Below are 11,461 nucleotides of genomic sequence, written 5' to 3'. Positions count from 1 at the left end.
GGGTCAAACACCTGCAGCGCGGAGTAAATAGATTTACTTCTAAAAGGCTTACAGTAAGATTATGTATTAAATACATTTACAAATACAAAAACGAAGGAGGTTTTTGCTATAATTTTAGTTAGTTTCAGTTAGATTTGTATGTACACAATACAGTTTTAGTTAGTTCTAGTTTTTTGAAAAACTTTTTTATTTTTATTTCAGTTAACAACAATTATTTTACATTTTAGTTTTCGTTTTTTTGTTCGTTTTTGTTAACTATAATAACCTTGATACCTACAGGAGAAAGCTCCTGATTGTTTGTTTTATTTATTATCTGATTCCGAACTATCTTTTATTTTGAAACATTACAGTATTCGTTTAATTTTCAACAAAGCATTCGGCATCTTAACGACCGAGGAGACGTGAGTATTGCTTTATTTCTTCTTGCTAAATAAGACATCAGTGGTCATTTGTGTAGTCCTGTTGTGTTAAGCTCTGATCTTATTCTCTTTTCTTTTACTGCCAATTTTGACTTGTGCCTGCTGTGGATCCATCTCTGAACTGGATTCTCTTTTGGATTTCTTTCTCTTACTGCTTTCTCTGCACCAACAACTACGCCTGGTCTTCGGCTGCGCTACCTGGTCTGCTGTATTCTCCAGTCCAGATCTTCAATGTAGTGCCTGCAAATTTAATATATTTATTTATTTACATTTTAATGCTTTTTTGTTTACTTTACTTGTTTGTTTACCTTCTCAATTGACATTTTAATTTAGCCAACCCTTTATATATAGTTAATTATTTAATATAATCTAAACTATTTTATACTGTTTGTTTATAATTAGATGTGTACTGTATATTAAATGTTTTGAAATATATAATAAAAAAAAGTTTGATTATATTTATTTGTGTGGCATTTTTACACTTCAAAGTTTACACATGCAGTTGTTAAATTAAGAAAAAAGAATGAACAATATTTAATATTAAGTAATGCTGAAAAATTATTACTGCTTATCCTGTATTCTAGGCAGTACTGATAAACCGTCAGGAAAAAAAGCAATAATACATGTAGTAAGAACGTCATCTCACAGTTGTTGAATGTCACACAACAACATTGCTACAGCCTTCTCAGGTCTTACATTTCTACACTGTAACAATGTAGCGAGCACAAAAGTGGCGACATTGCCTTTGAAAAAATGCAACATTGTACAGACATCGCTACAACGTAAATGTGTTTGTTGGGAAAAAGGTTGGGAACCACTGTTCTACAGTGTGAATTATGAATCTTGTAAATTCACAAAATATAATGACGAACATAATTAAATTTATTACATTTAACTTAAAGGCCATTGCAGCATTATTTCTTTTAAATAACACCAATAAAAATGACTCTCACCTCAACATCTGCAGTGTGTGATCCTGAACCATATGACACCTTTAAAACACATCTTGCGGTAAGACTGGTCATACATTCTTTTGATTCAATATAATTAATCATTATATGTTTAATTATTAAAAGTTTACTTAAAGACCATTGCAACATTATTTTTTAATATAAAAATAATAATTCTCTCACCTCATCATCGGCAGTAAGTGATTCCAAACCTTCTGTCACCTTTAAAAAAAACCATCTGCAGGTAAGACTGGTTATACATTCTTTTAATACAATATAACTAATCATTATATGTTTAATTATTGAAAATTTACTTAAAGACCATTGCAACATTATTTTTTAATATAAAAATAATAATAATAATTCTCTCACCTCATACATACTTTTAATACAATATAATTGTTTATATTTAACTTAATATAACAATTATATTTAATATATTATAATGTAATTATAATGAGCTGACTTACATCCAATTGTCCTCTTTTTAGTCTTCCATGGGGAAATTTAACTGTGCTCTTCGGCTCTAAGTACAGTTTGTACTTGCGATTTGGCATTCTAAATTTAAAAAGGACATAAACATAATTATTAACAGGACTACTCAAGAATGGTATGATGGTTAATACAAAGTAATTAATTTACTAAAAGCTATACAGTCCTCACATAAACTTTATTTATCAGGTGAAATTAATATTTGTTTAAATATCTTCTAATCCTTGTATGTTTAAACTGAACTACTTTGTTTACTAGTTTAACAATAAGATAAATTGGATTAATAATATTGTTCTTGTTTTGTCATGCGGAAGTATTTGTGTAGAAGTTTTATAAATAGGACTGCATGGAACCCCTGCACTGTAACGTACAGTGTGACTGCAGTCGCTGTAACCAAGGCAACAGTATCAACAGTGACTTCCCGCCTAAAATCGTTAATTCCGTTACCGTAATTTCACGTTTATTCGGTTTTATAATATAACGTAATTATAATTTTTATAATTTGTAATAAGCCATGTTCGCCTACGTGAAGTACATACAAGATGGGTGTAAGGAAATCGTCCCCATAGCCGATATTAAAGACTTTGACCCGAAAACGGGAGACCTCAGCAAAACGTACTGGGTGCGCTGGCAGGATAAATATTTCAAGGGACAAATATTGCTCCTAAAGAGTGAGTCATTATAATGTTAACTTCAGTAGTTCGTTAATAATGTGATAAAAGTACATTTAGAAAACTCTATATCGCCACTATTAACGTTAAATGTCATTGAAAGATTGGTCAAGGCACTAACGTTAACTGTTGTCCGTGCTAACGTTAGCTAACGAACATAGTGTGTTAGTAAAGCAGCGAGCTGGGTTAACATTGAACATTGTTTTTAATGACAGAAGACATTGTATTACGTTACATGTAGTTTAAGTACTTACATTAAGTGTTATTAACATTCCAGAGTCCAGAGAAGAGGTTGAAGAAGTGCTTGCGCAGGGTAAGCGGGTTCGTGTTAAACTCATCAAGGACTCATCACCTCCACGGCCGCGCTCCGAAGAAGAGGAAGCCAAAATCATAAATGTAACGTTGTTGGTGGTATACATGTGAAATTTTAGCTATTGCCATCTTGTGGTACTTGAATGTATTGACAGACTACTTGTGTTAAAAATTATACATTGAAGGCTCAGATATGGAAAAAAAAACATGTAATGCCATTCCATAATCTTGTGTGTACTGCAATCTGTCTTCGACCACGTGAAAGTTTTCAAATTATCACCATTATCAGCTAATAATATCAGACTCTAATCATGGTATTTATATCCTTTGTGCATCACTTTTAAAGTTACACATAATTCAAAATGGACAAAATGTTAAAATTGTCATATTATGATATTAAATATTTTTAATATTCCTTTCTACTTTAACTCATGCCAATATTTTCACCAGCATTAGTTGTAATCATAATTGCCATACATTCATAAATTTTCAGAATATGAATACATTAAATGCTGCTTTATTTATAATTTTGATTCCTATATTAATAATAATAATAAATGTTATTATTTGCCATACACTTCATAAGCCTTTTGCCTTTGTTACAGTCTTACAGTCCTGCTTATATCCCTCCTCATTACATTCATTCATTGATTCATTCATTTTCCTTTTGGCTTAGTCTCTTTATTAATCTGGGGTCGCCATAGCGGATTGAACCACCAACTTATCCAGCATATGTTTTATGCAGCGGATGCCCTTCCAGCCGCAACGCATCACTGGGAAACATCCTTACACATTCATTCACTAGGACAATTTAGCCTACACCCAATTCACCTGTACCGCATGTCTTTGGACTGTGGGGTAAACCGGAGCACCCGGAGGAAACCCACGCGAACGCGGGGAGAACATGCAAACTCCACACAGAAACGCCAACTGACCCAGCCGAGGCTCGAACCAGCGACCTTCTTGCTGTGAGGTGACAGCACTACATACTGCGTCACCGTGTCGCCTCCTCCTTATTACAGTCTTGTATTAATTTCAAGGCATTCATATTTGGTGGTGCAATGGGTAGCACAATTGCCTCATAGCAAGAAGGTTGCTGATTTGAGCCTCGCTGGATCAGTTGGCATTTCTGTGTGGAGTTTGCATGTTCTCCCCGTGTTGGCGTGGGTTTCCTCCGGGTGCTCCAGTTTCCCCCACAAGTCCCAAAAACATGTGGTAAAGGTGAATTGGGTAGGCTAGCATATGTGTGTGAATGAGTGTGTATGGATGTTTCCCAGTGATGGGTTGCAGCTGAAAGGGCATTCGTTGCATAAAACATATGTTGGCAGTTCATTCTGCTGTGGTGACCCCAAATTAATAAAGGGACTAAGCCGAAAAGAAAATCAATGAATGAATAAATTAAAAATCATTAAGCTGTCATCATGTGTTTCTAAGGTAATTAAAATTGAATAATGTGATCTAAGTTTAAATTTTAACAAAGAAATAGATTTTTAAACATTTTGCAACCTTTAGCCTCCTCATTACCAACAAAGGACATTTATGTAGAATGAGCCAATTATATTGTTTTAAGATATTTATATTTGTCTTTTTAATATAAACATTTTTTGGATGTAGTCTTGCATTTCACTTGCTTTTACTAATTAATATTTTATGCATGTGTCCAAACAAATCAGAAAAAAGCTGCAGAAGAGGCCAAACGAAAAAACCTTTTGGCCTTACTAAAAGAGCGACAAAACAAAAGAAAACTGTCTCCACTCTGCCCAACTCCAAACAAAAAAACAAAAGCTGATAACCTGTCCAACAAGGTTGATGATGGTGAGGATAAGGTGGACGATGATGATGATGATGATGATGATGATGATGGCGATGACGACGACGATGATGATGATGATGGTGGGGTTGTACCTGAAAAACTGTTTCAGGAGGCAAGACAAAAGCAACTATTATACAAAAAACAGGTCAACAAAATGTCTCTGCAACTGCAGGAAACTAAACAGAAGTAAGGGATGCTTTTACAGAGATTATTTTAGGAGTTTCTGTCAATGTTTTAGCTAGTCATAACATTCAGTATGTAATTTTGTTATAGGCTAGAGGAGCACATGAAACGAAGTGCAGAAGTTGAGGCGGAGAATAAACAGCTACGTTCATTAAACATGCAACTGCAGCAACAGTTGCTAAAATCACTCAACTCTTCATCTGGTGAGCTTTTCATCGCCTTATTTTCGCTGACCTCTGAGAATGTCATTCAAAGAAAAATGCAATCTTTCATGTTTAACTACTATTTATTATTATTATTATTATTATTATTATTATTATTATTATTATTATTATTGATTTCAACTATTATTTTAGCACAGAAAATCTTCTTACTGCCACAATTTTTAATTTTGTAATTTGTCAGATTTTCTAACAGGTTCACAAATAATGACTAATTTTATATTTTGTTAAAACTTTGCCCCATTATATGATGTCATAGACACATCTATTTAACTATGTAATTTATTGAAATGTGTGGAAACATTTCAGAACTTGCATTCTTTTGGATGACTGGAGCATCTACTGCCCATCCAATTTGTTATATCACATCTGTTTTCTTCTGCTTCTGCAAGGTATACCGACAGCAGCGACAGTTTACAGTGCAATTTACCATTTCAATTCACACAAACTCTACCTTCCAACGGGCCCAACTGACTTGGAATTGAATAATTCTCCCACTTTTACTAATTTTACTCAGCAGCCCTAAATCTGACTGACGATCAGCTTCACTGTTAACAACAGACCCAAAGGGCATATACTGAAACACAATAATATTGCTATAAAGAGTTGCTGTAGAAAACCAATAATAATAATAAAAATAAAATATCAGTAAAATATTATATTACAGGGCAGCACGGTGGCACAGTGGGTGGCACAATCGCCTCACAGCAAGAAGGTCACTGGTTTGTGCCCCAGCTGGGTCAGTTGGAATTTCTGTGTGGAGTTTGCATGTTTTTCCCATGTTGGCGTGGGTTTCCTCCTGGTGCTCTGGTTTCCCCCACAATCCAAAAAAAAAAAAACAAGTGGTATAGATGAATTGGGTCAGCTAAATTGTTCGAAGCGTATGTGTGTGAATGAGTGTGTATGGAATTTTTCCCATTGATGGGTTGAAGCTGGAAGGGCATCCGTTGCGTAAAACATATGCTGGATAAGTTGGCGGGTCATTCCACTGAGACGACCCCAGATTAATATCTACAGGGTAGATCCAGGAGATGCTGAAGGGATTATTGTCATTTGTCTTTTTGTCTTTCTAATTTTCACAGATTCTAGACCACCAAAACCAAAGGGGACCATAAATGTACAAAGTAAGTGCAACAAACACAGCCCAAAATCAGAAAAAGTTGGGACAGTATGGGAACGCAAATAAAAAAAATAAAAACTGGTAACACTTTATAATAACTACACACTATAAATCATTTATTAAGCACTGGCATCTAGTGAATTCATTATTTGTTAAGCATTAACTCCACATTAATAAACGTTAGTAATCAGTTTATTACGGCAGCTACACATGCTGTATTAATGACTTATAATCACATCTATAATGTGCTTAAGGATTGTATTTTTATAATTTGTGACTGGTTGATTTTTCATTACTAAATAAAGTATCACATTATTTACAAACCATTTGTATTTAAGAGTAGTTGTCTTTTTAAGATCATTCAGAATGAGTTAGTAAATGATTAATACACTATTGAAATCAACATTTATATATCTGATTATTCAGGCATATACTAATAGTTAATTTGTATGTTAATAAATGCTTTATTAACTCAACTTCAGGCAGTTTTGTGACCTAATCTAAAGTGAGGACTATTCATGCTTTATAAATCCCTTATAAATGACAATTAAGGGCTCTGTACAATGAACAATAATCTTTGCAAACTCATCTAAAAAGTAAAATTACTGTAAAATTTAAACATTGCTGAATAACAGCAGTGTCAAAATACGACAAAACTGGATAAAACAACAACAACAATATAATAATTTAACAATTTAATAGGATGCAATGTTTAAACTGTACAGTAATTTTATTTTAGATAAAATTGCAAAGATTTATTTTTTATTTGATACAGTTTCATTTGTGTATCTTCAATTGAATAGAAATGAACAAAGTTGTTTATTTTCTTTTTTCCTGTTTAGAATTTAACTGAGCCTTTATAAATGTGCTTATAAGTCAAGAATACAGCATTTGTAGCTGCAGTTGTAAACTGCTTACTAACATCTATTAATGTAGAGTTCGTGCTTAACAGATAATGAATTCACTATTTGCTAATGCTTAATAAATGGTTCATAGTGTGTAGTTATTATAAAGTGTTACCAGAATATTTTGTTTTCTGTGTTTTACATCTACTGTCATTTGTGATGGATTTCTTTTTCTATTTTACACAGACCCTCAGCAACAAAAACCAAAGAGCACCTTACAAAGTATGTGCAACAAAAATGTAACTCAAAGATATCTGAAATTTATATGCATTTCAAGTATATTTACATAATTTTTTATATAGTTGCAGAGGCTGACTGTGAGCAGCAATCACTATCCAGACAAGAAGATGAGGTACAACATTTCACTCATCATCTTTGCACATGTATTAATATTAAAATCCCCTACTGCACAGACTTTTATGTGCATATGTACAATTATTATTTTTGATTATATTAATTCTGTCAGATTCAATTGGTGAAACTTGGAGACATCCAAATCCGCAGTGACACCTGGACAGCAATCCAAAAAAACACCAGGGATTCTTTATTTGTGAAAGAATTGGCTGTGGCATTCTGGGGCACAAAGACTCTGGGGGACAGAAGTCTCACAGGGAAAGAATGCCCCACCACAAAAACTACAAAAAGACCTTTAACCCCACAGAAATTACACACACTGAAAGGTAGCAGAAGCCACAAGTTTTTTTGTAAAATGCCAAGTACTGAGATATGTGTCTTTATGTGTCTATAATAAATGTGTCTTTGTTCTTGTAGGACAGTAACATCACTGCTTATCTGTACATTTCTGTTTTAGCCTGCTTCAAGGAGTGGCTGGTGAAAGGGAATGTGGAGGAGCCAGAGCTGCAGGCCAGATTTTCAAAGGCTGGACGCTACATTACTGAAAAAATCATGGACATTAAAAAACAACAAAAAAAATGAACAGTTAATTGATTTATGATGTAAATGTGTTACACTTATAATAACCCCACTATGAATCATTTATTAGGTTTTATTAAGCATTAGCAAATAATGAATTCATAATTTGTTAAGCATTAACTCTATGTTAATGGATGTTAGTAAGCAGTTTATAAATACAGCATGTATAATGTGCATAATGATTGTTTTTATACTTTGGTAATGATTTATTTTACATTACTAAATGACGTATTGCATTATCTACAAACCAGTTACTTAAGAGTAGTTGGTGTTATTTTAAGATCAGGATTAAAACATTTGTTTTTTTTAATATACATTTGCATATCTTATTACTTAGTCATATAGTAATAGTTACTTTGTATGTTAATAAGTGTTTTATTAACTTTAGAAGGTCACAAAACTGGATGAAGTTGAGTTAATAAAGCAATTATTAACATACAAATTAGTTTATTAATCATATAATTATGCATTTTGAATGATCTAAAAAAGCTATTTTTAAATAACTTGTTTGTTAATAATGCAATACTGAATTTAGTAATGAAAAATGAATTATTAAGAAAGTATGAAAACAATCATTAGGCACACTATACATGTGGTTATGTCAAGAATATAGCATGTGTAGCTGTGTTTATAAACTGCTTACTAATGTCTATTAGGGTTGAGTTCATGCTTAACAAACAATAAATTCACTATTGCTAATGCTTAATAAATGGTCCATAGTGTGTAATATTGCCTTACCTATTATAAAGTGTTACCAATGTGGGTTATTTTAATTTACTTGTTGAGATAGAGTGTTGTTGTTGTTTTGTAAAAAAAAAAGTTATTTGTGTTCATGTTTACCCATTATTTTTAGTAGTAGTAAGATTAGTATTACTATTATTATTATTATTGTTATTATTATTATTATTATTATTATGATATCATCATTATTAATTATAGAAATAAAAACATATAATGTTAATGAATGAAAGCTTGTGTTTTCATGATTTTCATCATGAACAGGCTACCATGCAAAAAATGTTAACTTACACAGATTTTAATGTTACCAGCACGAGATGCTAGTGACTAGGACCAGCATACCATGTTGTTCACCAGCATCATCATCCCATGCTGGTCACTAGCATACCAGCGCCAGCATCTCATGCTGGTGACCAATATCCCAGCATGGCATGCTGGTGCTGTGATGCTGGTGTTATGCTGGTGACCAGCATGGGATGCTGGTGCTGGGATGCTGGTGTTTTGCTGGTGACCAGCATGGGATGCTGATGCTTGTATCCTGGCCACCAGCATAGCACCAGCATCCAATGCTGGTCACCAGCATACCAGCACCAGCATCTCAAGCTGGTCACCAGCATACCAGCACCAGCATCCCATGCTGGTCACCAGCATACCAGCACCAGCATCCCATGCTGGTCACCAGCATACCAGCACCAGCATCCCATGCTGGTCACCAGCATAACACCAGCATCACAGCACCAGCATCACATGCTGGTCACCAGCATACCAGCACCAGCATCCCATGCTGGTCACCAGCATAACACCAGCATCACAGCACCAGCATCACATGCTGGTCACCAGCATACCAGCACCAGCATCCCATGCTGGTCACCAGCATAACACCAGCATCACAGCACCAGCATCAAATGCTGGTCACCAGCATCACAGCACCAGCATCCCATGCTGGTCACCAGCATAACACCAGCATCCCATGCTGGTCACCAGCATAACACCAGCATCCCATGCTGGTCACCAGCATAACACCAGCATCCCATGCTGGTCACCAGCATCACAGCACCAGCATCCCATGCTGGTCACCAGCATCCCAGCACCAGCATCCCATGCTGGTCACCAGCATCCCAGCACCAGCATCCCATGCTGGTCACCAGCATACCAGCACCAAAACACAACATATGCTGGTCTTGCTGGTGACCAGCAATGCTGGTCTATGCTGGTCTTTTCAGCAGGGATTTTGGCTACAAATTACTAGTGAGCCAACTTCTTAGCCTTTCAGGTTGTCCTAGAAACTGATCAGCTACTTTTGAATACAAACATGGATTGCCCTGTAATATTAAGGATAACTTCATAGGTCCGGAATTAAGCGTTCAGGACACGTATCTGTTTGATGTGGAAGCTTTGGAAGCACTAACACCGAGGACATCAGTACGCTTGTTTGAAAAGCAAATGTCAGAGGAAAACATGTTTTTATGACAATACTGGCCGAATGGAAGAAGGTCAGCACAGAAGGTCAAGAGACAGATATGTGGGATGAAAGGAAGCTTTGAAGTCCTGTGCTTTCGTTCCTAAATGAAGCATACAAAAGCCAAATTGGTCAAAAGGCATGCAAAGGAAAAAGAATAAGGGAGCTTCTCCTCAACAATATTTTACAGGCAAATGCCAAAGAAATGAGACTGATAATTAAGGAAATGTATTCACTCGTAACATTTGCCACTAATAAATTCTCAGATACACTTTAAATGGCAAGCCTCTTTTAAATGACCTGAAGTATAAAAAAAAAAAAACAGTTTATAAATGCTTGCTTCTTGAATGATATGCTTGCTTTGATCTTCTGTCATTATTTATGCCACACCATTTTTTTTAATCTTCATTAAAACTAAAGATATGACTGTGGCCTTACCTTTACCTGGCACAGAGGCTGCATCAGCAAATCACCCAGTGTGTGTGTGTAGCACAGCTTGCAGACAGCGTTTGAAGTTCATTTTCTGACATGATGGATAATTGCTATAGAAGGAGTGTTTATTGAAAGAGGTGATCCACATCCCGAGAGAGAGGGAATGAGAGAAAGGCAAACAGGATGGCATGGTGATAAATTAGGCTTATGTGAATGCATAAATATGTTTAGTATGCTCTTCCAATGCATTAGCGACAGTCAATAAATTTAGGTAATGATGCCATGTCAAGACTTTGGCAAATGTCACCTTGGCTTGGAAATTTGGAGCCCTCTAACACACAAAAATGCAGTGTTTTGGCATACTGCATTGTCAGTGTTCATAGAAATGGCATAGATTTACATGAGACTGCAAAAAGGGATTTTGAATCATGTAAGAACCATTTCTGGTTTCTAGTGAACTGTGAAATATAAATCTTTAAAAGATGAGGGTTCTTTGGCTAGTAACCATAATGGTTGGAGATGAGTTTTAATTTAAATGTTAAATTTGATGGACATTCAGAAAAATAAACAATTTACCTGCTGAAACGGTGCTGACAGCCTGTCATGGTTGAGCTTCTGAAATGCATACTTTTCCAGTTAGAGATTTGAAAAACAACAATGCTGGAAATAAAGAACTCTAAACTCACACAAAAAGAACAATTCCAGCATTAAAATGTTCTTCAGGATGTAAAGAGTTATTAAATAACCATATTTTTTAAGTGTATAGAGTGTATTAGAGTGAAACCTTTTGTCCATTGTAGAGATTTCATGCAT

The 11,461-nt window shown here is 34.9% G+C and overlaps 1 protein-coding gene across 1 annotated transcript; it reads left to right on the top strand.

Annotated features, from left to right (window-relative positions):
• The first annotated feature begins 4,513 nt into the window (after positions 1–4,513).
• LOC130219587 (BEN domain-containing protein 5-like) lies at positions 4,514–8,300 on the top strand. The gene is made up of 7 exons (XM_056452019.1): positions 4,514–4,843; positions 4,931–5,043; positions 6,144–6,185; positions 7,273–7,308; positions 7,389–7,438; positions 7,553–7,766; positions 7,898–8,300. The coding sequence occupies exons 1-7, from the start codon at positions 4,812–4,814 to the stop codon at positions 8,020–8,022; spliced, it is 612 nt and encodes a 203-aa protein (XP_056307994.1). The 5' UTR covers positions 4,514–4,811; the 3' UTR covers positions 8,023–8,300.
• The last annotated feature ends 3,161 nt before the right edge of the window (positions 8,301–11,461 follow it).

Source organism: Danio aesculapii, chromosome 25 (genome assembly GCF_903798145.1).
Source record: "Danio aesculapii chromosome 25, fDanAes4.1, whole genome shotgun sequence".
NCBI lineage: Eukaryota > Metazoa > Chordata > Actinopteri > Cypriniformes > Danionidae > Danio > Danio aesculapii.
This window is presented reverse-complemented; position numbering and strand designations above follow the sequence as displayed.

What these genes read in the sequence shown, in the direction of transcription:
- LOC130219587 (XM_056452019.1), top strand. Translation starts at nt 4,812, where the DNA reads ATGTCTCTGCAACTGCAGGAAACTAAACAGAA. An exon ending in GGGGACCATAAATGTACAAA is followed by an intron (nt 6,186 to 7,272) that starts GTAAGTGCAACA and finishes TATTTTACACAG; the next exon opens with ACCCTCAGCAACAAAAACCA. An exon ending in GAAATTACACACACTGAAAG is followed by an intron (nt 7,767 to 7,897) that starts GTAGCAGAAGCC and finishes TTTCTGTTTTAG; the next exon opens with CCTGCTTCAAGGAGTGGCTG.